The following is a 22,965-nucleotide window of genomic DNA, read 5'->3' as shown; positions in this document are numbered from 1 at the left end:
GCTTGTACAACCACTCTGGAGATCAGTCTGGCGGTTCCTCAGAAAACTGGATATAGTACTACCGGAGGATCCAGCAATACCTCTCCTGGGCATATATCCAGAAGATGCCCCAACTGGTAAGAAGGACACATGCTCCACTATGTTCATAGCAGCCTTATTTATAATAGCCAGAAGCTGGAAAGAACCCAGATGCCCCTCAACAGAGGAATGGATACAGAAGATGTGGTACATCTACACAATGGAGTACTACTCAGCTATTAAAAAGAATGAATTTATGAAATTCCTGGCCAAATGGATGGACCTGGAGGGCATCATCCTGAGTGAGGTAACACATTCACAAAGGAACTCACACAATATGTACTCACTGATAAGTGGATATTAGCCCAAAACCTAAGATACCCAAGATATAAGATACAATTTCCTAAACACATGAAACTCAAGAAAAATGAAGACTGAAGTGTGAACACTATGCCCCTCCTTAGAAGTGGGAGCAAAACACCCTTGGAAGGAGTTACAGAGACAAAGTTTGGAGTTGAGATAAAAGGATGGACCATGTAGACACTACCATATCCGGGGATCCATCCCATAATCAGCTTCCAAATGCTGACACCATTGCATACACTAGCAAGATTATGCTGAAAGGACCCTGATATAGCTGTCTCTTGTCAGAGTATGCCTGGGCCTAGCAAACATAGAAGTGGATGCTCACAGTCGGCTATTGGATGGATCACATGGCCCCCAATGAAGGAGCTAGAGAAAGTACCAAAGAAGCTAAAGGGATCTGCAACCCTATAGGTGGAACAACATTATGAACTAACCAGTACCCCGGAGCTCTTGACTCTAGCTGCATATGCATCAAAAGATGGCCTAGTCGGCCATCACTGGAAAGAGAGGCCCATTGGACACGCAAACTGTATATGCCCCAGTACAGGGGAACGCCAGGGCCATAAAAGGGGAGTGGGTGGGTAGGGGAGAGGGGGTGGGTGGCTATGGGGGACTTTTGGTATAGCATTGCAAATGTAAATGAGCGAAATACCTAATAAAAAATGGAAAAAAAAAAAAAAAAGAAAATATTTCCAATTTCCCAAAAAAAAAAAAAAAAAAAAAAAAAGAAACATCGTCTTCTCATACTTTGGCTCCCTTCTCTTGAACCATGAACAGTATATTTTGATTTGAGTCCTATTTTTCCCCCATTACTCAGAGTGACTTTCATGGTGGTCATGAGTTTGCTTTTTACTTACTGAGCCCAGAAGAGAGCCAAGGACCTGAAGGTTGAGTAACAAATAATTGTGGTTGGTAAGACCCCATTGTTGCTTTATCATGCCTGTAGGTCAGACAGGCCAATCCTTGTGTTGTTGTCCTCATTTAGTTTCATTTTATAATTTCTTCTGATCCTGGAGCCAGATACAAGTCTCAGGAAGGCATAGTAATCATCATGACTGTGTGGACCACACGGTACCATCACCAAGCTCAAGGACTAGAGCTAGAACCATGGAAAAGGGAATGGCAGCCATGGAGGACCATCACTGGAAGTCGAAGCTTCCAGATATCAAAACCTGATTTGAAATTCTCACTTTCTGAGCATCACATATCATATTAACTTCCATCACTGCAGGTAGAAACCAGAAAAGAAAGTACAAGATCACCAGGAAGTTTGGTTGGTGTCCCAACAGATAGTAAAGATTTATTTCTTCAATCTCCTTTTCTCCAAGACTCCCAAAGGCTCAGACTTAAAGATTTGACTCTTAACACAGAAGATAATTCTGGATTTCAAGTGGAAATAGTTTAAAGAGAAAATGAAACATAGTGCTTTTTGCTCAGATGCAATTTACCAAACATCAATCAGACTGCAATCGGCTATAGCGTAATTTTGTTTCCCTCCTTCTCTTCGTTGATCTGGTGTTTGTCTCCTTAGAAATAAGAAACTTTAACAAATCTCACTGTTTCCCCTGTAGCAATAGGCAGTGGAGAACCTTTGCAAGTTTTTATTATCCTCTGAGAGGCAGAGGCCAAGCTGATTACCAGTCACCTGGGCCTGCTGGGGTTTCCATTCTAACGTACTTTTCCCACTTCTTTACTTCCTCTAGAATAAGAAAAACACACGAGTCACCATGTAAGACGTAATGGCTTCAGCAATGGACTTGGAACTTTTGATCCATTAGAAAGACTGTTGGTCTCTGGCTTGGCTCCAGTGGCTTCTGGTAGCCAAACCACTGAACTCTGGGTTTCAAACACTGGATCAGGTTACCAGTGGATAACGCTTTCAGGAGAACACCACCACTTCCCAGTTTTTCTGGAGTCAGTGTCTGTGTTTCTCTGAGATATGAATCCCTGATGCCTTGTACAGAGCCCCCAGATTCAGGGCTTACAGGAGAGGGAAGTGTTACCCTGGCTAGCATGGGATCTTGGGGATCAGTTAATCTGAGGCCAGCCTTGCTAGTTCAATGCAAGTTCTCACAGAAAAATAAAAGAAAGAAAAGAAACTAAGATGAGATAGATAAATAGATAGGTAGATGGATAGATAGATAGATAGATAGATAGATAGATAGATAGATTAGATAGATGGAGTACATTTAACGCCTTATTTCATGTCTTTTCCTTATTTCTAACCTCCCTTCTTACACCACGGTCACAATTCTTACTCTGAGAGACTCTTCTCAACTGGAGCTTCTGTGGTCCTAGTTTCTGACCAGAGGGCCAGAACCAGAAACCTACCCTATCAAAGTAGTTGTAGAAAATTTACTCTTATTGAACTTCAAAATAGAGTTTTCAATCATGTATAGAGTATTTCATTGAGAAAAACCTAATACATTTGCCCTAAAAGTTTATTCTAATTCATTGCAACAAATAATGAGTTACAAATTTAGACCCACCCCCCAATTCCCTGAGAAGCCTCATTTATCTCCACTGTGTTACTGACTCTAAAGTAGTGGCTCTCAACCTTCCTAATACTGCAACCCTTTAACACAGTTCTTCATTTTGTGTGATCTATTCCCAACCATAAAATTATTTCATTGCTACTTCATAACTGTAAGTTTTGTATGGTTATGAATCATAATGTAAATATCTGGTATGCAGGATATTTGATATGCAAACTCCTATAGAGGGTTCCTCTGACCCCCAAAGGGGTCACAACCCACAGGTTGAGAATTGTTGCTCTAAGTGCTTCTCTAACGATCTGTGATGAGTGGATCCCCACTTCCATAGCTCAGCTACACTGTCATAGCACTAGCTTAGGCATCAGTGGAATTCTTTGCTCTTTATCCCTTTCAGTCTGCCTCGTCCATTCGGATAGGGTTGGTGGATCAGCATGAGGGTGGCTTGAGGAGTAGAATCTTGTGACGGCTTCTCAGAGCTAAGCGTTGTACTTTGCAGCCTTTTTAACATCTTTTATCTTCTGAATGTTGACATTTTAGAGAAGCCCCTAGGCTTTTGGCTAGTAGCTCTTCAGTCTGCCATTTCTTATCCCTAGATTTTGCTGACAATCTCATTTTCCCTAAGAGAAAGGAATCGTGTTGGTTTTTCTGAAATGCTAAATGGCCATCGTGAGCAGAAATAGTTATAGGAAGACTCAAGTAAGATAATGACCACTAGGTCGTGCATCACCTGGACAAAGAAGGGCAAAGTGCTCTTGGGCAAGTGCCACTAACTCAGGAGAGTTGGGTCTGTCCAAGAGTTCATAGTAACTATGTAAAATTACCATTCATAATAAAACCTTATACTACTTAACAAATACTGGTCTCTCTATTATTTTAGTAGACATTGTAAACAAATGCATGAGCTGGTATTAATAGGCCCATTTTATAGGCTGTCACTGGAGGTAAAGACAGCAAGTGTGGCTGGGCCTCTTTGGTAAGCACACACACACACACACACACACGCACACACACACACATACACACACACACACACACACACACACAGAGAGAGAGAGAGAGAGAGGGGCATGCACACATGTGTAAGCAAGATGTTGGACATCTTCCTCTATCATTCTCTACCTTTTTTGAGCCAGAATCTTTCATGGAACCTGGAGCTCGTTGGTTAGGCAAGGCTATCTGGCCAGTGAGATCCAGGGAGCCTCCTGTCTCTGCCTCCGTAGTGCTAGGATTGCAGGTAAGGGCCACTATGCCAGGCTTTTATGGGGGTTCTGGAGATCTGCACTCAAGTCCTCATGCTTGTATGGTAAGCACTTTGCCAACTAAACCACCTCTTCAGTCTCCCTTTCAAGTTTGTTCCCTGGCATAAAAGAAGTTTTCGTTCTGACATATATATAGCCTACTGACCATTCTTCACATACTCCAGAGAGCACTATGTCCCTATTACCCGAAAGTCCCATTCCTCCGGGAAGCTGAAGGGTTTACTCTGACATGTCAAATGCCATCTTTCTGTTTAAAATCACACCCTGGTCCCTTCTGCATGCACCTTTTATCCCACTTCTTGGATCTTGGCTTATTGCAGTCTGTAGTATGTTAACTTTGTGTTATTTGCCTTTACAGAGTAAGAATGTTGATCTGTTCTGTTGGGACTGATGCCTAAAATAGTGCTTGGCACAGGTGACAGTGCCATGCCCCAGGCTGCGGATCAGGGCTCTGCTTTGGTTCTGCAGTTTGCTAGTGTAGTCCAGTTTGTTACACCACAACAGAGGTGTCCTCTGATGGACTGAATCATTTATGTAACAACATACAGTCAGTGTCTTAAACGTCTTTGTGGAAAGTAAATCTTAACGTGTTTATCTCCATGGACCAAGAGAGATAGATAATAAATCCACAGACAGTTTTAGACAGACAAAGGGACTATAAATAATAGAGTGGAAAAAGGGGTTTTGTGGGTGGGTTGGGAAGGTCTCACATTTCTAAGCAGGGGTTGGGAGAAAGCTATACCAGTCCCTGGTGGGAAAATGGCTCTAAGTAGAGAACTGAATGCAGAAAGACTCTGTTCAGGGAGATGCTTAGGAGAAAGGAGTGGGGGAGGGGAGCTGCTGAAGAGCCAGTGACTGGGAGGAATGTGAAGAGCCTGTCCTCTGCTTCAGGAGAGGGATGGTGTGGCTATGAGGTAGAAGCCCTTTCTTGGTAAGGGAGGTGCTGGAACTGGAGGCTGGAAAGGAAACAGCACAGAGTCCTGAAGGGGTGACTGTTCTGAGTAGAATGGACCCTGCAAGTGTGCAGAGACAGCTTGGCAGAACAGCAGGGACCATCAAAGCACAGATGCTGGGACCACACAGGTGATTCAAATTAGGGTTTGGCTAAGTTGTGTGATCTTGGGCAACCCCCTCCTGGATTCATTTTCCTGGTTTACAAAAACACAAAGTGGTAACTAATTTCACAAGAGATTGAAGAAAAGAACTGATGCAAGACAAGCACCCCCAAAGCAGTATTGTGATGTAAGACTGGTCACAGAGAGCACTGTGAGGGCATCTTACAGCCACCTTCATTTAGGATGCTGTTTTTGAGGACCATGACCCTTCTGTGAACTCCTGCCCTGAACACTGGTGAGCACACGTTTACATGGTGGTGACTTATTGCATGGTATCCCCAGGTTTATTCTCCATGGTGGGCTAGACTACCCAGTGGGACCTGCTGCTGTGTGCAGATCTGACCGGTTAGCATGGGGCTTCCGGAGAACCTTGCAAGCAAGAGCTTGAAAGAGGCTCCTGAAGAAAGAATCAAAAGAAATTTGGCTTCAGATAAGACAAAGGCCCTGTTTGCAGCCGCAGCTCATTAGTCCAGCACTGGTTGGTTAAAAAGGAAGGTGCTATTTAAAACTATTCTGGGTCCTACCCCCAAGCCGCTTCTTAGCTTTTCTAGCTCAGAGAATAATGTAATGCCCCGGCTGGGCGTCTGGCAAACTTCAATTAATCATATTTCTTTCTTTGGAGGGGGAAGAGGGTCAGATCTACCTGCTGCAGTTTGCCAAATCATTTTCCTTAAGTTCACTTACTTTTGAAGTTAAAATATAATTAAAAGGAAACTTTAAGCCATATGGATTTGAGAAGCGATTTCTGCTATTCTACACTTGGGGGGACATGTGGACCCAGTAGATCAGAGCAAGTTTAACTCATTAGTAAGAGCTTCATGAACAAAGGGAGATTAGGGAAATTGGTCACTACCTCACCGAGTGAGTGGGGAAATGCTGTTATTTTAGTGAGATGTTTTAAAGTCAAAGAAATTTAAAGGCAAACGTCTGAGTTGCTTGACTTTGCAAACTCTTCCAAAGGATGGCAAACTTGAGTTTCCCTACTTCACTGTTGCTTTAGCTTCGGTCTGTCTCTCCCTTGCTCTGTGTCTCTACAGTAGGTGCTCGCAGGGTCTGAAGGTGGCCTCGGACTTGGATCTCCCTTCTTGGCTCCAGATCCTTTGTTTCCTTCACTTCCCACACTCAGGACCCTCCTGACCTCTTAATTAAAAATTACAGGCCTTCCCTTAACCTTGGAAAACAAGTGGAAAGTCAGAGGCAGGGCAGAGAGCCTTGTTGCTCTCCTAGAAGCCAGTCTGGTGACTTGTGAGCACCAGAGCTTATCACTAAAATTTTCAGGACCTTTGCAGTGGCTGGCGTTTACCTTGCTGGTTTAGTAGACCCTTGGCTTAGGGTCCATATCTGCTACCACAGCTTCTACCAAGTGGGAAACACCATCTTTTTGAACAGCAAGAAACTGTTGAATTAAGATGGCAATTGAAGTAATATTCTAATAGACACATTTCGCATAGAGTACACTCGATACCTTCAGACTCTTCGTCACCATTAGTGTGATTACTGTAGAGTAGCTAGGTACACGGATTCTGAAAGCCCTTAGGGAGCTCCCGCAGACTTTTAAGTGTCTCTAGGTTGGAAGTCCTACATTCTCGTTAATTCTTCTTCTTGGATCTGGTCTCACTGGGAACCACACAGCTCCATCACGATTTCTCTCTAGTAACAGGTTCTCTCTGCAGTTTGACCAAGTTGACAGGAGTATCTGGTGTCTAGACACCTTCCTTCCACAGAGGACTGTGCTGACTGACACACTTGTAGTGAATGTCTACTTATTCTGGCTTCATGCTCCCTGACCAGGACACTGAGTTCATTCTGCGCTGGCCCAGGAACAGACATCTGGCCGAGGGAAGGTCAACATTATTTAAATCTGGAGCCACTGCTATAGGATGGATCACCTGAGCACACATTCATCCTGACTCTGCTGAGCTGTCCCACTCTGTCATTTCTACAGTTTGACTTGATTCTCTGGAGCAGGTACAATCCTCTCAGGTTCTTCTGAGATGCATGTTTCTCTCTCTCTCTCTCTCTCTCTCTCTCTCTCTCTCTCTCTCTCTCTCTCTCTCTCTCCCTCTCTCTCTCTCTCTCTCTCTTTCTTTTTTTCCCAAATCCCCCAAATCCTACTTTTTAAATAGACAACCCTGCTCCTATGGAGGAGCTAACCAGAGTCCACCTTTTCCCAGGCATCTTACTCAACACGACTGGATCACTAGGGGTGCGGATATTATTCCTTTCACATCACCTCTTACTTCCAACCTCTTTAGGTAGAAGATCCCTCAGACCCTAACCCAGATAAATAAATGACTTACTTGGTTCCACAGTCACTTGGGTTCCTTGTCCAAAGACGAGTTTGTCGGTAGCACAGCTACTGAGGCCATTCCAAAAACCTCAGCAGCTGTTTCCCATCCTCTTCTTGCTCTGATGTCATGGCTAGAGGGCTTTCATGGTTCTATCCTTTAAAGACAGCATGTGTTACTCATCCAGCTGGCTCATCATGACTTAACATCGTGTACAAGGATGGGTTAGCTTACAGGAGGTTGATGTTTGAGCAGCATGTGGGAACAACATATTCCATAGTAAACCTTCCTGCACAGTACACATATGAAATTCTCTTGGCAGAGCTTGTCTTAAACGTAGACCCACACATACATAGTTCTATGTCTCAGAAAGCCAGCACTATCAGGTCTTGGCTTCATGACCATCCCAGTTAAGGCTTTAATATGTGTCATGTAGCCTTAAGGTCAGAGGATATATAGGACAACAGGAAGAAGAAGAAGGCAATCTGAAGTGCTGGTTAGTTCCAGGGAGAAAACTTCAAAACTGCTAAGTGTGGCTAGTGAACTGGCCACGAGCAGGTCAACTTTCTTTCAAGCCCACCTTCCGAGCTGCAAAAGGAAAGAACTCGTTAAGTTTCTCTAGGGAACCTGGCTTCACAAATTCCACATGGAACATCTCATTTAGCTCTTAAACTGTTGTAGAGCGGACAGGAGAGCACGCCAAGGATACTGTTTTAGCGAGCAAGTAAATGACAAAGTAACAGTTTTACCCAGGAAACAGATGAGAGACAGAGGCCAGCAAGTGGAGGTCATCTCTTGTCCAGTCAACTTCCTGACATTTTTTTTCCAGGCTTCCAAACAAGGGCAGGCTGCCGGGCTGTGTTTACCTTCCATGGTGGCTGGCCCAGGCAGGAGGCCTGGGAGACGGTTCTTCACCCTGCAGTTTTTGTACAGGTCCCTATGGGGTTTGCAACACTGTGCTCGTATCCCTCCGATCACGGTGCTACAGAGCTTTGCAAAAACCTTCCCTGGGCTTTGTATCACGTGTCTCTGAGAAACCCCAGCCAGGTGTTTTCTGCATGTCAAGCCACAGACTATCAAAGTGGTTGGCAGTTAGTTCAGGCCAGACTTGCCTGGGTACTTACTGTCTAATGCTTGCCGCCCTGCTGGCTAGCTCTGCTCTGGGGTCAGAGTGGATTTTTAGCAATTATAATGTCCACCCCTATCAATTCATACTTTCTGGCCCATTTTCCCTCAGATGGTTTCCCACCGGGGACTGTGTTAGCTCTCTGAAAGTCTTCTGTGTGTGCCACACGCTGTGTGGGCTAGGCAGAGAATGTTTGTGGTCAATGTAGTTTTTCCTCTTTCCCACCAAGCTTCGGAACCTCTTCTACCTGAAGTGCTTTCCCCTTGGGTAGTGTTAGAAGGTCTGTAAAAGGCTTTCAGGCAAATTTAAAATTGTATCCTCTCCATTGACCTCTCAGTTGCTTAATTTGGAGCTCGTAGCCCATGTGGTGTCTTGTGAGAGAAATGACAACCTGCTGTGCTTGCCCTGGCGGCAGCACAGGCTCCTGCTTGGCAAACAGACTCTCCTCTGTGGGCTTTATAAAAGGTATCCATGTCTCCAGCTCATGTTGCCTTGTCCTAGGGCCTCCTCACACATTCTAGCTACTTCTTTTGGCCCAGTGACCTTGGTCAGGGCAGGACCAGATCCAACAGAGACAGTAACTCTGCCTAAATGCAACTGATACATCTTAGTTACATAGATATTTGACTTCTGGTTTTGAGCTGAGTCATGTCCTTGAAACATGCTCTCAAATACTAATCTTGTTTGCTCTTGGTCATCGAGAGCATCACTGTGAAAACACGGCAACACAGTAGATTCTTCTAAAGTGACCCTGTTAAATGTTGAATATTAATGGGAGTGTATGAGTCTGGTGCTTCTTGTTTATTAAGAGGGAGTAGGACTGAATGAAATGGTATTCACTCCTGGAGATCTTAAGAGACGCCCATGGCTTAAAATGGAAGCTGTTATTTCACTTGTGTTCTTTCTGCTGACTCCTTCCCACCTAGATGTAATGACTACATGCAGTGGCCCAGAGGAGAATAAAGAATTGAAACTCACACCCTTGACTATGCTCCTTTTGGGAGTTAGTCTTTGAGATGTCCAGAGGTGGATGTCCACTGTGCTGAAGAAATAAACTCCTGGCTAACTCATATGTCACACGAAGACTTCCACCCTAGTACTGGTGTGCAAGATTACCCAAGGAGTGGTCAGGAGAAACTGCTCGGAGAAAGACTATTGCAGGAAAGAAGAAGCTGGGTATCCTAACGAGGATGCGGCTATTATAGCCCCCAGCTCTTCATTCCCCCTTTCCCAGCTGTGTAGATACAGATTTACTACCACACGATATACAATAGGCACGGTGAACCCCTACTCTCGACGCTGGCATTTTTTATGCAAATGACATTGTTTCAGTTCCAAGTTGGGACTCCTCATCATGAATTTCTACCAGCGTTTTCAAACCTTCTGCAATATAAAGAATATGTCCTCGGAAGTCACTGTTGTTTCTGCCTGGGTCCTTTTCTTTCATGTGGAATAGATTTGAACACAATCCACATCTTGAAACCAAATCCAGGTGGCCTGCTGTAAAAGTAAGACATTAGACTAAAAATTTAGCGCTATTTGTTACAGAATATGGTTACAACAGAAATAGCTGACTTCTACCCAGAAGCCAAGGCTCTACACTGCGCTCAAAGTCCCAAGAAGTCAGCCATTCGGATACTGCAGAAGAAAAGCGCTGGCCCTGACCTCAGACACTACCTTTGCAAAAGGAGAATACAGACTGCTGTTTCAAACAGTTTATCTAAGAAATCAACCAACTTCCCCACTCGGCCCCTAAGGAAACCCTCCTTCTCTTTCCCTGCCTCACCCTAGTTTCAAACACAGAATCTGCATTCTTTACAACTCTGGTCACTGTGTTTCAGGTCTTGTGTCCTAATCATCACAGCCTCTCTGGCATTAACTAAAGTTGCTCTAGCTGTTTGGGGTTGTCTAAACTCACTATTTCTTCCTACAAATTTAATTCTTATGCGTAAATTCTTACACATTGACATTAAAACCCAAGAAGGGCTTCCCCAATGGTGACAGCCCCCCAGGTCCCCCTTTCGCTTTAATCTTATACCCCAGCTCCCGTTTTTCATCTTTGCTTCAGAGAGTCACTCCACTCTCAAAGCTAAGGCTGAATGGTGGGCAGCCAGTATGCCACCCCGGGACCCCACCCTATCATGTTTTTTAGCTCCCTCATTGCCATGCGAGTGTAATAAGATTTGTCTGAATTCTTACTGGCAATAGTGGTAAGTACACTGTCTTATTTAACTGGATTTCCAGCACCTGAGAGGGCCATCTTTACCACTCTCAGTACTATCTATAATACAGGCCATTATCCTGCTCAGCACACAATGGGACAAGGGCCCAGTCAGTTCCCAGTGGTGACCTAGGCCTTTCCCTGTTTCAGGCCCCTCTAGTCTGTTCTCATGATTCCCTGGAAATTCCCTTCTAGTGAAACATCCATCTCCAGGGGTGGGGGCATCAGCTAGCCCTGACCCATTTTACATCTATAAACACTGCCAGGAGTCCCTCTAAGACAGTCCTTTGGCTTGTCCTCAAAAAGTTCCAATCAGCCTTCAAGTCAGATCTTGAGCTGGCCCCAATAATTCCCTTGACAACCAGAACCTCTGGTTTAAATTTGACATGTTTGAACCCTTCATTTTTAGAATCTCAACAAAACTCCTCCAGTGAAGCAGGAGACAGAGGTTCTCTGTCCTCAAGCCTTCTATAATCTCCACTCCCTTCCTCCCCACTCTGTTTCTCTAATCTGCATGTCATGTTTCAATAGCTTCAGCTTCCAAACACAATTCTCCAGGAACCTGATTCAGCAGATGAGCCCCTTCCTGATCAAACATCATTGGGGCTTCCTCCTGCTCTGCCTCTCCACACTCTTCCCCTCTCTCATTATACCATTCCCACAACCTACCCACCACTGCCTTCTGTCTTTCCCAGAATGCCTCCCTTGCCCTTTCTGTACCCCAGGGACATCTGGCAGGCATCTAGGATTCTTTCTTTGACATAAATGGTCCCATTAGGGTCTGGGGCTTCTTCCTTCCTGAAAGACTTTGACACTCTGGGTTTAGGGGTAAGTATTTAAAAGGAGCCAGACATTGTCTAGCTAGCAAAATGATAGTAGGTTTTCAAGAGGGCAGATTAAATACCCTTTAAGAAACCATGACTACAGGTTGTTGTTGTTGTTGTTTTTGTGTGTGTGCTGATGTTGTTTACTTGTATTTTAGAGTGAGTCTCACTGTGTAGCCTGAACTGGAGTCACTTTGTAGCCCAGGCTAGACTTGAGTTTATGCTGATCCTGCTGCCTTAACCTTCATAGCACCGGAACTACAGTATGAGCCACCGTGCCTCCCCTGGGGGCAACAGTACTATACAACCAAGTAGTAATACAACCAAAAATGTGGCAGGAGATAGTTTCTTGAATGTTAGAATCTGGAGTCTGAAGCCATTTTGGTGAACTTATTGTGTTATATTTAAATGATGAGCCTTCTGCAGTTTGAATGAAACTTCTATCCAAAGATGGCTTAGTAACATCATCCACCATCAGAGAAGTAACTGCTTCAGTGAGTAAAGCGGCTGCTGGAAGTTTATTATAGTATGCTGCATAATATGAAAATATCAGAGCAGTTAAGCTAGCCACCACCAGTACCTTTTGTGTTTTCACATGTCTGTGGTATGTATGTGTATATGCATGGTTTGCATGTGTGTGTGGGTGTATTGGTGCACATTCATGTCCATGCAAGTGGAGGCATGAGGTTATGGTCCAGAGTTACTCAATTTCTCTTCAATCTCTGGTCAAAGCAGGGGTTCTCAGAGCTCACTGACATGGCTAGTCTTGCCAGCCAGCTTTTTCAGAGGATCCTGACTCTTTCCTCCAAAGCTGGAATTACAGGTGGTTGACATGGCCACCCAACATTTACTTGCAGATCCAGGCTCTGGTCCTCACATGTGCACAGCGGCCACATGAACTGCTGGGCCATCCAAGCCTTCAGTTATTAGTTTTCTGTTACATATTGTGCGCACCCGTCTCGCCAGCAAAACAGACGCCACAATAGGATCCTTCTGCACACGTTTATTGGGAGAGCTTGATTGCAGAGGCGAAAAGACCCCGAGCCCCAGAACTGGCGCTGCTTATATAGGCCTAGGAGAGGTGTGTCTCACACCCAATTGGTTATGCTTTCAGTACCTCATTTACATGTCCATACCCAATTGGTCTATTCATTCAGTACCTCATTTACATGCCTCATTTACATATCTACACCCAATTGGTCATGCATTCAGTACCTCATTTACATACCTCCAGCCAGGCAGTGACTCGGCAAAAAACTCTACTGCATATGCGCACATTGGTTGTTTACCCAAACTTATGGGTGGTGGCCAGCGGTAGCCAGCGCCACCTTGTAATGGCGTATGTGGCTTTCCACACTGATGATATGTTATTTTCACTGAACTGAGACAGTCTCTCATGGTGGTGAGAATCAGAAGATTCTGGAAGCCAACTAACTAAACTTAGAAGGCGCAGGAAGCACAGAGTTTACAAAGCTCTTCCATGAGATTCCATAAACAGCAAACATTTGCTGCAAGTCACACAGTGAGCTCTAGGGGTGCCCACTCTGTCAATGGGGTGCACACTCTATCAATGGGTTTCCTGCAGGAATTCATATATATTCCGACTTCAAGATAGAATTGTCCATGCGATGTCCCAAAGACAGAATTCCACAACACGCTCTAACTTCAGGACACGACTGTTCTTGGAAATGAAGCTCTCAGATGAGACCTAGTTCAACATAATTGATAGCTTCGGAAGTTTGTTTGCAGGTTCTAGCTTGGGAGCATAGCAGCTGCTCATATACCCTTGACTTAAATATGGTCTTCCTCTATTGGGTAAGGTTGTCTTTTTTCTATCAAGAGCGTTGTTTTGAGCAGGATACACATGGAGTTACCAGAATGGAGGAAACAGATAATAAAGTGCCCAACTGGATCAGCCAAATAGATACTCTGATCAATGGCATGACAGATACCATAGATAAATTGTCTATACACCCAAATTATGTCCTTATAAAAGAGGAATTTGGAATGTGTGTGTGCACAGAAGAAAGATCATGTGAAAATATGGCAAGAAGCTGTCCACCTTGCATGAGACTTAAGAATAGACCAACCCTGCCAGTCCTTGGTCTTGGACCTCTAGCCCAAGAACTATGAGAAAATTACTTTCTGTTGCATAAGTCCATGGTGTTCACTTATGGCAACCCGAACAGAGTTTCATAACTACACAATACACTAATACACGCACACATTCATGCAAACAGGCACTCACAGCCCCCAAAAGCTGATAGAGTCAATAAAATGTTTATCTGAAGCGACTTTTTTCCTTGTAAATATGTGGCAGTGAAGAACACAGGGAATATTATTAGAACATTGATGTAACTCCCTTGCCTCATGTTAAGGCATTTGATGTTTGACCCAACATTGCTTTTGCTTCATCTGTGCAAATGTCAACACGGTGAAAGAAGAAACAGTGTTTTGGCATTATGAAACGAGATCTGATTCTCATGGGTTCTCTGAGCAGGTCTTGGGGACCTGAGGCCTTGACAGAGCCATATTTTGAGAAGCTTGCTCTAATTCTCTGTTGTTTGCGCTGTCAAAGCTGCAACAGCAGCAGGAGACTACAGGTTTTCTCTACTGTCTCACCACATTGCCTGCTCACGAGTGGTTGTAGATGAGTCACAGCATGTGTTTCGACAAATCAATGATCAGAGACCGTTTTGAGTGACAGCTTTCTAGGTTTGTAGACAGGGTAGATTTGACCTGAACATGATGGTTAGGATCTCCAGAGTGAAGGACCGTGACTCTCTATGTTGCTTACTGTTAATTTCTTCTTTCTGGTACTATTCTGGAGGTCAGATGCTGGACCGATGGTGATTGTTTGGTGATATAGGAAGACTCAGTGATGACCCAAGAGTCTGGCTGCATTATATTCAATATATATAGTATGTTCATTACATGCAAGTATCCACTTACTTTAAGTGACATCTTTGTTGACATAGGAAGGTTCAACAACTATCCAAGAGTTTGACAGCATATCATTGATATATGTACTGCATTTCTTGGGCAATAGTTCAGTATTTTCATTAAAATAAATGTTCATTTATTTACATAGCTGATATATGGAACTGATAATGCTGTTTTCCAAAACCATGAAGGGGGAGAATGGGCTGCCACGGCTTGTAGGGTCAATTGGTTAATTTAGCAACTAGACAGGAATAAAAACAAACCATGTCTCTGGATGGAGACTCATCTGTGGCTTTAAAATGTTTAAATTTGGCTGTGTTAGTTACTCATATTGTTGCTGACAAAATAGCTGACTGCAGTGGGTTGAGAAAAGAAACAATAAGAATCCAAAATAAATGCATTCTTATTAATGGCTTTGTTACTTATTTGATATGTATATAGTTATAGTCAGGACTAATTGTTATGTGAGAAACCTATCATGATTTTGTTTAACTGTCATCTGGGCAGGGCACGGCCAGTGCCATCTTGAATTGTTACTACTTGGAGGAGACCTGTACATTATTGGGGCCATGGACTTGCCCGCATGGTGGAGGACATTGCTCATGAGGCCGCGTAGCTCTCTAACAGTGTATAGGTACCTATAGCTGCTAGGGGAAGATCTCATAAGCTTCCATACCTCCTCAAGGATATGTAGATAGCTAACAGTTGATGGGCCTGAGAACCTCATCACTTCTTTCTAAACACAGGTGCTTCAACAGCTTTCTTTAACGTCCCCCTGGGCTCCACTTCTTAAAGACTCGACCCTGCTTCCCAATAGCATGAACACCTGAGTCTTTAGAGGACCTACTCAGACCCAATCCAAACCATAACACTCACTGTCTGGGTTTGTTTAGTTGTTTCTTTGTGAAATCCTGTAGCTGGTTCCTTGTTTCTCATTACAATGGAAGATTAGATTGGACTTAACTTTTTAATTTCCACCAAGAACACTGTGAAGGTCATGTGCACTGAGTTTGAAATCACGCCAAGAGGGACATAGTGGCTTGCCTGGGAGAACCCAGATAGCATAGCAACAGGCAGATCTGCTATTCTATAAGGTTATCCATTCCCATTACAACCAGCAAGAATCCCGAGCCTGTCGAATGTCTTAAACCTTCTGTCTCTGCATGCCATATACTTTCTGGCGTGGTTTGTCTGGGCAAGACAGAAAGCCCATCCCATTTCTTTCTGTAACTGTGAATGCCTATAGTTTGCTATCAGAAAGCAATTACAAACCATTACTCTCTTCAAAAGTTAATATCTATGAGTTTGCACTTTTATCAAAGCAATCTATTTCTGTATGAAAAAATGGTAATTTCATTAAAAGTGTTATGACTGCGAGTTGCTCATATTCTCCCACAATGAGCTTCTTTGACTTTATGTTGATTGAGTTGCTATTTCTATCATCACTGGAACCATCCACCCTGTTATTTTCAGCAGGACAGAAAGGAGCCCTTGACATAGTTTTCCCTTGTGCATGGAATTTGCTTTCCTAGATTGAAAAATAGGAAACCAACATGGCATTCTAATTGGAGATTGTCGTCATGTGATAAAGAGATTCACATTTGTGCCTCTGGACCTACTCATGCAGGATCAGGAAAAGCCTGGACAAGAGTCTAAGACGGGAAAGCGCTCACATCTATGGTCTTAGCATTGGTGATTCTGAAGAGAACAGAAATATTGCTTAGTTCCCAGGAAACATCTCACCGAAGCCTAAGTTCAAGTGTGTGGAGAGGAAGTGTGTCTTTACTATGCAAGGAGGGAACTGCTGGTGAATTCCTGAGAGGGGGAGATTTGACTTTGAAATCCTCAGTGACACTGGGCCATGCTGTCTGCAAGGACCAATTAAGGTTCATCTTCAAAAGCTCCTCTAGCTGTCTTGACCCAACCAAATACCCTTTCCATCACACACTCCCTTATTTCCCAGTGACTCGGGTTTTTCCTAGGCAAAGTCTACATTTTTCATCACACAGGACACTGGTTCTGTGCAACCTTCTTGCTCCATTGTTTCCTTATCTGGTATTTTTTCTCATCAGAATGAGGCGAATGCCCTGTCAGGATCTGGGAATTCAGTATGAGGATTTCTCTCTAGAGACTCACATCCAGTCATGGGATTTGGAAATATATCATTGTAAAAAGCTGGGGTTGAGCAAACATGTTTTACTCCAGTATAGACATAATTTCACAACTGTTTTTTCTGAGCACTTGCTTTGTTATGCACAAGGCTTGAGCTCTTTGGAAGAAGGAATTATGTAGATTTGGACTCGGCCTTTTGGTTTCTTATATACAGTGTGTGACCTCGTCTACTGGGGCTCCGTCACTGTCAGTCCGCTTGATCAATATTGAGGAATGTGATTAGGATTTGTATCACTGTAGACTTTGGTGATATTCTTTTCTATTCTGAAATTCTTGCAGTGACAATACAGACCAAATATACAGCAACAACAAAAAGAGTCAATAAAGCTTACATATTTCCCTACAGCGCTCAATGGACTCTTTGCAGTGCTAAGACTTATACAGGGAGTCACAGCTGAGTGTTTCTGAACAGAGGTTTAATATACTTCAACCTGTGTGATATGCCATCACAGTGAAACACAGCCGTACAAAAACACCCTTTGTTTCTTCCCTTGGCATTTTGCCATCACCACCCTCTGCCATACCCACTGGCCCAGAATCTTCCTCCAAAGCTGTTGCAGTTTAGAGTCCTAAAACTCAGGTGCACAACACTGTCACACTTGTAAGTTAAGAACCAAAAGCTTACAAAGGGGGATTGCAGTAGACAAATGAGCACAGAGACTCACCTGTTATCAAACTTGGAAGAATATTGTAACCCACTTTCAATGAAAATGTAAATGGGCCATTAACCAGCCAGTGCTTTGGACTGATAATTAACCAATGCTTTTTCTAGAAAAGGCACTGCTTTCACATGCTAGAAAGATGTTAGTGACAACATAAACTGTTCTATTTTTTACTGAAAGGCAGTTATTAAAATTCAAAGAGGGAGCAGATTATTTTTGATTCCTTCAAAGATAACAAAACCAATAATACAATGTGTATACTCAATTTTTGTTCTTTCAACAGCGAAATAGAGTTGAGTAGAGACATCTTAACTTGGGATGATCTCGCAACCAGTGCTTGTTCAATCTGCACAATCTGGTTACTTCTTGGACATGGGAAGGGAAGCCCACCCTCCATTTCATCACACAGAGATTCCAAAAACAGTGCAGTCTTCGGTCTTTCTTTTGGGGCAGTATTTCCCAGTCTTTGAAAATACTGCTACAGTTGCTCTGGTCTTTAGTTTATAAGCTCCTTTAAAATGTAATAGTTCCTTGTTTCCCCACAAGTGTGAGAAAAGTTAAAAGCTTTCCTTATTAACAAAATTATTTGTTTTTATGTGTATGAGTTTGTCTGTGTGTATGTATACATACCACATATGGGCAGTGCCTGCTGAAGCCAGGAGAGGCATCACATTATCTGGAGCTGGAGTTACAGATGATTTTAAGTTGCCTTTAGCTTCTGGGAACTGAACCCAGATCCTTTGCAAGAGCAGCAAGCGTTCTTAACCACTGAGCCGTCTTTGTACTCACTCCCAATATTTTATTATTTGCTTGGTTTTTATTGGTCAAGTATTAGTGTAAGTCAGTTTCCAGACCCTTCTTGAAGTTGAGTTTTAATGTGAATAAATTGAAAATACACAAGGCATATGGTGGGGTGTGGGGAGAGGCCCAGAAAAAGGACACAGTAAGAAAAGGAGGAACCACAGATGACAAGCTTTATAGCGCACAGGCACCAGACACTGCTGGCCTCTCCTATCTGCTGCTAATCCTTAGATGATTTGTATCACAGTTAAGCATTCTACTCCATCACAGTTATTCTCTCCCTCTCTTCTTCCTTCCTTTCCTGCCTTCCTCGGAGGGCAGTAGCACTCTTGGAATTCTATGGGTTTTTTTCCTCAAAGCCCATAAGAAATTATACATTGTAACATGGACCTTGACATTTTCTGGGGAGGTCAGATTGTTGTTAACTCAAATGATAAATACTCTGAACAATAGCATTTCCTGGTTATATTTTTTTCTCCCTTTGTACTTTGTCCCTTTCCTCTTTATTGTCTTTATTTTTACTCAGTAGATGGGACAATGAGAACTATATTTTTTGTGTATGGGGGTGCAGGGGAGGCATATTTTAAAAGATGTACTGAAAGCCAGGGTGTAGTTCCTTCTGGACAACTGGAAGTCAAAGTCACCCTCACAAGACCTGTCACATGCAGAAGGTATTACTTTGATCACCAGAATCCCCATCTTCATTATTCTGTATCCAGAGGGACAAAATCCTGGTGCTCGTGGCCTTGAATGGCCATCTAGTGTACAGCCGCTATATGGGCCTCAAAAATCAAGGGGGCAATATTGGTGACATAGGGGCATTATGTCAGGATAGATTTGCAGATTTCCAAGCAGTTCAAGTAAAAGTATCATACCGACTTTCCAGTAACTTTCTCATCTCTGTCTAATCCTTCTTAAGTCTCCGAATTTTTTCAAGCGTCTTAATTCCCACCAGAATGAATTAAACATCAGGAGAAAGTCTACTAGGCCCCCCTCTCCCTCTCTCTCCGAGCAGGTATTAAATGATTGAAGGGACTATAATTATGAGAATTTCTGGGACGCTGCTTCTCATGCCCGTCTCTGTAGATGCTTCTTGGGTAGTTGGTGGTTATGGCTCACATCTGTTGTTGACTGGCTCGATGCCAGCAGCTCTGGTTCTCTGAACTAGAAAGGAACTCAAATGTGGGGTTTTAGAGGTATGGAGAACCACAGGATGTGAACATCCTTGGGCCTCTGGTGCCTCATAAGGAAGCTGCATCTGCCGGATTAAGGAGCTAGAGAGAAGGCCAAGTCAGCAGCCGATGTGAGCCATTTCCCAGCACTCAGGCCCCATGTGTCCCACCACCTTCCACTTCTCTTGGAACACAGACTTTCCCAGGTCTGACTAGTGGATTTAGGGTGAATGGCATTCACAATGCTGAACAAGGAGAGCCTTCTTCCAGATGTGATGGATACCAGATGGCTTGGGGTGTGGAGGTTGAAGACTATGGCAGAACTATCCTCAGCCCTGCTGGCAAGCAATCTTGAGAGAAAGAGAGAAAGTGAGAGTAGAAAAAAAGCTTTCTTTTCTTCAAGTTTTCCTTATGATGTTTTTAGTATGCTTTGGTCTCAAAGCATTTTCCCTCTGTGTCAATCTGCGCTGACAGATGAGTTGATTAGAACACAGAGGAGAGAATCTCAATTTTCATCACCATCTTTCAAAAATAATGTACAGGAACTGCAATAAATACATCTAGCTGGAAATATAGGGTGTTTAAAGATCTGTTTTGTATGGTATTCTTGGACTCTCTATATTAGAAATAAATATTTTTCTCTGTGTCAGATTTACTTATTTTACACTTGGTCTGCATATCAACACAGGCTGGTGCTGGCTTATTATACTAGGTTATTATCAACCAGACCAGACCTTCTATCAATACACTGAAGAGGACCAGTGGTGTTAGAAAAGCAAACATGGGGTAGGAAATTGGAGCCATCTAAAGTGTCAGTGTTTCTTTTGTCACTGAAGGCCTGTGATCTGCCTGTCTTCCTAAAGCCCCTAGAACAAGTACAGTAACTCTTTGCTCTGGAGTGTGGCAGAAACCGTACAAGTTAAGATTCGACCATGATCCTAACAGTAGAGTTAGCTCAATGACCCAACTTTCTCTAAAGACACATTATAGTGATGGTAGCCAGACCTGTGAATTGTTAGCACTTCCAAGGATTATAAGGTTGATGGAGTTCAAGCCAGGGCTGTGCTGTGGTCAAGTCACTGATGTGAAGGGGTGGATGTTAACTTTCAGCCTATGAGATGGAATGGACCTGAAAGATATCTCCCTTGAACCCCAGAGCAATGAACCTTTAACCAAACCAAAGCAAACCAAAAATCCCAGAAGTAAGAAGGGAAGAAGAAACTGTTTTGCAAATAATCTGAGATGATCATTGTTGTAAGACTGGGAGGCAGAACTGAGATGTGGAAAATGTGAAGGATGGACATATTTGAGTAGAGTTTACTCAAGGGCTTAAATGTAAAAGGTAAAGGCAATGGAACACACACACACACACAAACACACACACACGAGAGAGAGAGAGAGAGAGAGGGGGGGGGGGCAGAGAGACAGAGAGAATAAATTCCGAAGGAGACACCAAAGAATGACTTGATTTGGAACAATAGTATACAGAGAATTTTCTTACTAGTGTTCTATCATGAGTGGGTTTTGGTTGCCTAGAGTAATAACAGAGACACTAAAGAAGAAATCTCCCCACAGAGACTTCTAAAGAGCTTGGGAAAGTTAACTTATAATGGAATGGCCCTATAATGGAACTGAGAATTCATAAGAAGGTCCTGATGGGAGTTATCTTCAGAAGCAAAGTTCTAAGAAATACAAATAGGTCATAGCATTTGCAGAAAAAGTGAGAATTTTATGCTTAATACATGCTCATACTTAATATAGTTTGGGATGTGTAAATTAGCACTGGAATATTAGTGAGTTCTCTGTTCCACTGAAAGGCTGGGTCTCGATGCCTGTGTGTTCAATCAGGAGACATGGGAGTATGCTTCAGGTCATTGGCTATTTAGTGGAACTTCAGGCTCAGTGTCACTGTGAGGTGTCCTGTGTTTTCAGACCTCTGTTTTGAGGGCTGTGCAGGCCTGTTACTGTACCTATACACTTTGCTTTCTTTATACTCCATACAAGTACAAGACCTCATTGTGGTGATACAGATAATATATTGCCATCCCAGTCTCAGACTCAATCAATATCAGTACCTCAAGTAGTTTATAAGATTGAAATTTGAGGTCATAATACATGAATATACACTTTCTGGTTTTACTTACTGTTCTCCAATGTAGCCAGATAATGCTCTGTCTGGTTACTTGGCAACCAGCTGTATATTAGATCCTTTCAGGGACATTGCAAAAATGCTTCTTTAGAAGACTCGGGGAAAAGGTAAGACTAAAGACAGAGCACAGCCTGGAGCTCCAGCTGCTGACTGGGGCAGAGAAGAGGGAATAACAGCTGAGAAATATGAGGTCTTTGGCCCCTTTCCCAGAATTGCCAGGCTAAGACCTTGGCAGGGACTCAACAGGAAGCTGAACCCTATTTGCATATCCTTTTATACTTGGGAGATTAAAAGCTTCAACCTTGAGCGATCACAGTTTTTGAGAATCATGACAAGGCAGTAAAGTAGAGGTGGGGTGTCCCGAGGGAAGTGAGCAGGAAGCCTCCCGGGGTAGGTGTGAGACTGACAACGACTTTCAATTGCCTTTGATTGATGATAAGTGTCTTTCATTTAGTTCTTTTTCAAAAATATTCTTATTGGGTCACACAAAGGAATCAGCAGGGCAGGGATCTTTGCTTCCCCAAATCTTGGGAATCTGTCTAAGTCAACCCCTTTGTTCCATAAGCTAAATCTTCTTTCTGTGCAGCCGCTGACATCGATTATCACTGAAGGAGTCCTGGAGATAACCAACTATCAACTCAATTGTGCAGATGCCATCAGAGGCTCAAAGAGCTCAACTGACTTATCCAAAGTCACACACAAAGTTCAAAGTGAGTTCTGACTCCCCCGTGAGCTTTTAGCTCTCCTTTAGCAGGTGGAAATTTCCTCAGGTCTCAAGTGACTTCTCTCAGACCCATGATTTGGCAGAACTGCTCTTCGATATTGTCTCCCATCAAAGCATGCTTTTCTCTGGCAAGACAGTGACTCTGATTCCCTGGCTTTTCCCCCAGTTTTCCTGGACCTGTTCCCTGTGGTTCCTTAATGGAAGAATGAACTTATTTATCCCTGAGATTCATTTAGGAGAACTTGGCTTTCTTGACAAAGTAGTAGTATAAAGAGAACTGGGCTTTCTTGGCAAAGTAGTAGTATAAAAACTAACCTTCTGTAGACAACATGGACAGTACAAGGATAAGTGAATACTACCCTTCATATTAGTAATTAACATAATAGTTTTCAAGGACAGGAAAAGCTCTATTCTTAAAAGGGCACATTAACTATGACCTGGGATGAGGGGGTCCCTGCAGGTGTCACAGGAGCAGGGAAACAACCCTCAAAGAGAAGAATGAAGACTCAGTTCACCCTGACCTAGGCCGGATCAAACTTCTAGAAAGTCTAACAGCAGGCATTCTATTGCCAGTATATTTAAACACAGTACAATTTGGGATAAAATTTCCAGGAAACAGATTACCGGGTA

The 22,965-nt window shown here is 43.2% G+C and overlaps 1 long non-coding RNA gene, 3 gene segments (V, D, J or C) and 2 further genes; 1 reads left to right on the top strand and 5 right to left on the bottom strand.

The window, feature by feature from the left end:
* Tcra (T cell receptor alpha chain) overlaps positions 1-22,965 on the bottom strand; it is a 1,796,232-nt gene that overhangs the window by 93,457 nt on the left and 1,679,810 nt on the right.
* Positions 1-22,965, bottom strand: part of Tcrd (T cell receptor delta chain) — a 213,126-nt gene that overhangs the window by 28,457 nt on the left and 161,704 nt on the right.
* Positions 5,009-22,965, top strand: part of Gm30275 — a 58,297-nt gene continuing 40,340 nt past the window's right edge. For 3 of the 4 annotated variants that reach the window (XR_003951148.1, XR_003951147.1, XR_003951149.1), the window contains exons 1-3: positions 5,009-5,488; positions 7,045-7,221; positions 22,198-22,321. This is a non-coding gene — a long non-coding RNA (predicted gene, 30275). The remainder of the gene's footprint in view (positions 5,489-7,044; positions 7,222-22,197; positions 22,322-22,965) is intronic. The other variant, XR_003951150.1, reaches the window with a different exon arrangement.
* On the bottom strand, positions 7,554-7,604 carry Trdj1 (T cell receptor delta joining 1). The segment is given in 1 exon segment: positions 7,554-7,604. A coding segment is annotated over 1 exon segment (51 nt).
* Positions 8,501-8,516, bottom strand: Trdd2 (T cell receptor delta diversity 2). The segment is given in 1 exon segment: positions 8,501-8,516. A coding segment is annotated over 1 exon segment (16 nt).
* Trdd1 (T cell receptor delta diversity 1) lies at positions 17,266-17,274 on the bottom strand. The segment is given in 1 exon segment: positions 17,266-17,274. A coding segment is annotated over 1 exon segment (9 nt).

Source organism: Mus musculus, chromosome 14 (assembly GCF_000001635.26).
Source record: "Mus musculus strain C57BL/6J chromosome 14, GRCm38.p6 C57BL/6J".
NCBI lineage: Eukaryota > Metazoa > Chordata > Mammalia > Rodentia > Muridae > Mus > Mus musculus.
This window is presented reverse-complemented; position numbering and strand designations above follow the sequence as displayed.